The sequence below is a fragment of the Phanerochaete carnosa genome, assembly GCF_000300595.1.
Source record: "Phanerochaete carnosa HHB-10118-sp unplaced genomic scaffold PHACAscaffold_650, whole genome shotgun sequence".
Lineage (NCBI taxonomy): Eukaryota > Fungi > Basidiomycota > Agaricomycetes > Polyporales > Phanerochaetaceae > Phanerochaete > Phanerochaete carnosa.
The window spans coordinates 1-2,804 of NW_006768277.1; the positions used below are offsets into that span (position 1 = coordinate 1).

General features: G+C 60.2%; 1 protein-coding gene across 1 annotated transcript; it reads right to left on the reverse strand.

Moving 5' to 3' along the window:
- Positions 1-797: 797 nt before the first annotated feature.
- PHACADRAFT_214826 (uncharacterized protein) lies at positions 798-2,570 on the reverse strand (the record flags this gene model as incomplete). The annotated part of the gene is made up of 3 exons (XM_007403005.1): positions 2,212-2,570; positions 1,084-2,145; positions 798-1,018 (listed from the first exon to the last, which is right to left on the reverse strand). Exons 1-3 carry the CDS (start codon positions 2,456-2,458, stop codon positions 798-800), a joined length of 1,530 nt encoding a protein of 509 aa, XP_007403067.1. The 5' UTR covers positions 2,459-2,570.
- Positions 2,571-2,804: the final 234 nt, after the last annotated feature.

Genomic DNA, 2,804 nt, shown 5'->3' on the forward strand with positions numbered 1-2,804 from the left:
ATTCTGGGTCGAGAGTGAGGGCAAAGCGCGGGCAGCACAAGCGGGACAAGTCAGTACTTGACAAAATTAATCATGCACGAAGCGCATTGCAAGCCTTCCAAACGCGCGCCTCAATATCACCGCCTTTTGAAAGCTGGAGGAAGTCAGGCGGAGTAGACGGAATGGAATATTGGCTTCCGGAGGGGACCTGAGCCATGGCAGGCTCTCTCCGAGCACTTGACCACCGGCACTCGATGAGGCAACAGTGTCTGCAAATGATGCGAGCCAACAGGGTATAGCACAATGCCAGTCTTGCCGAAAGCGGAGACTGAACACGACCATGGTGAGGCAGATCTCTTGTAACGCTGTGGCAAATTTGCGCATAGTATAACAGCTACTAGTAGGTGTCTGTACGAGGCATAGAAGACCCACAAGACTCCATGAAAACTTTGATTAAGGAGATCTGATGGGATTTAGCCATCATGAGTGCTCTGATGTCCATCTGGTGGATTGCTTGGAATATTCCAAATCCTTTTCGCTCGTCCTTCTGTATTTTGCCTTGATTTTTGCTCTGTGATATTCGTAGTAGTCTGTGATACATAAATAAATGAATCTAATCTCAACAAAAAGGTGTGGCCACGGGAGAATGCGAATAATTAATACTGTCCTGTTTATCAAACGTGGTACACTACTAATAACAGTACGTGTAAACGGTGCGGAGCGTGCAGAGGAAATGCTATCGATACAGCGCTGCCTCTTCCTCTCCTCCACGGCAAACAAACTAAGGGGAACCCTTTTAACACTTGAGAAGAACGGTTTTAGTTATCGTTGCCGGTGAGCCCACCGGTCGCGCCGGTCGCGGCAATGCGGGCCAGCGCGTCGGCCAGGGTGTCGCACGCAATGGTCGTGCCGGGCTGGTTGAATCGCGGGAGCGCGACGCACTCGGTGCCCGTCGCGCACTGGGTGATCTCCCACTGGCCGCCGACGCACTGCGCGAAGCCGGGCGTGCCGTTCTGCGTAATGCACGCCATCGTGTCATCTGTGTCCGTTCCGCCGTCAGTTCTGCGCGCTCGGTAGCGAAAGAGGACGATTAGGAGAACGCACCGTTGCAGGGGTCGCTCGCCGAGATGTTTTGGAACTGAGCGTTGAGCATCTGCGCGTCCAGGCCGTTCTGCAGCTGGAAGTCACCCGAGCCCGTCGAGTTGCCGCTGCTGCTGCCGCTGGACGACGATGGTGGCGGTGCGGTGCTGCTCGTCGTCACAGGCTGTGGTGACGGCGTCGCAGTCGCAGTCGAAGCAGTGCTGCTGCCGCTGCCGCTGCCGCTGTCGCTCCCGTCCGTCGACACCGCGGACGCCGTTGCAGAGGACTCGTCACCAGTGGAGGACGCTGTGGCGGACGCTGTCGAAGCAGTGCTGCTGCCGCTGCCGCTGTCGCTCCCGTCCGTCGACACCGCGGACGCCGTTGCAGAGGACTCGTCACCAGTGGAGGACGCTGTGGCGGACGCTGTGGCGGAGGACTCGTCGCCGCCATCATTGTCGCTGCCGTCACTGTCACCACCGTCACCGTCGCCGTCGCCGCCGTCACCGTCACCGCCGTCACCGCTGTCACCGCCGTCACCGCCGTCACCGCTGTCACCACCGTCACCACCGTCACCGCTGTCACCACCGTCACCACCGTCACCGCCGTCACCGCTGTCACCACCGTCACCACCGTCACCGCTGTCACCGCCGTCACCACCGTCACCACCGTCACCGCTGTCACCGCTGTCACCGCCGTCACCGCCGTCACCGCTGTCACCACCGTCACCACCGTCACCGCTGTCACCACCGTCACCACCGTCACCGCCGTCACCGCTGTCACCACCGTCACCACCGTCACCGCTGTCACCGCCGTCACCACCGTCACCGCCGTTACCACCGTCACCGCCGTCACCGCCGTCACCGCCGTCACCGCCGTCACCAGTGAGCCCACCGGTCGCGCCGGTCGCGGCAATGCGGGCCAGCGCGTCGGCCAGGGTGTCGCACGCAATGGTCGTGCCGGGCTGGTTGAATCGCGGGAGCGCGACGCACTCGGTGCCCGTCGCGCACTGGGTGATCTCCCACTGGCCGCCGACGCACTGCGCGAAGCCGGGCGTGCCGTTCTGCGTAATGCACGCCATCGTGTCATCTGTGTCCGTTCCGCCGTCAGTTCTGCGCGCTCGGTAGCGAAAGGGGTCCGATTAGGAGAACGCACCGTAGCAGGGGTCGCTCGCCGAGATGTTTTGGAACTGGGCGTTGAGCATCTGCGCGTCCAGGCCGTTCTGCAGCTGGAAGTCACCCGAGCCCGTCGAGTTGCCGCTGCTGCTGCCGCTGGACGACGATGATGGCGGCGCCGCAGTCGAAGTCGAAGCAGCGCTGCTGCCGCTGTCGCTGTCGCTCACAGCCGTCGGGGCCGCGGATGCAGAGAGAGCAAAGAGGAGAAGGGATGCAACAAATTTCATGGTGGCAGAGACCAATAGAAGAAAATGTGGGACGAGTGCAACTCGTGTTGGAAGTGAGAAAAAAGAAACGAGAGGAGAGTGTAGTGTACACACTGGCTCGACCTGGCTTAAATACAGCGATGTGATTCGTGCCATGGAGCATGCAGTGCGCAAAACGCAACCGCTACATGGAACATGTCGGGGGAGGCGAGACAATGGCCTGTTCGTCGAATGAAATGTACAGGATCATTGGGCCGTTGGATTCCTTAACTTGATCAAGGGGCGGAGCGTGAGGCATAGCTCTCTGCGGAGATGTGGAGTTGAGCTGGGATGCTGCTCCCGGGAAAGACAGGTACTGTACGCTAGT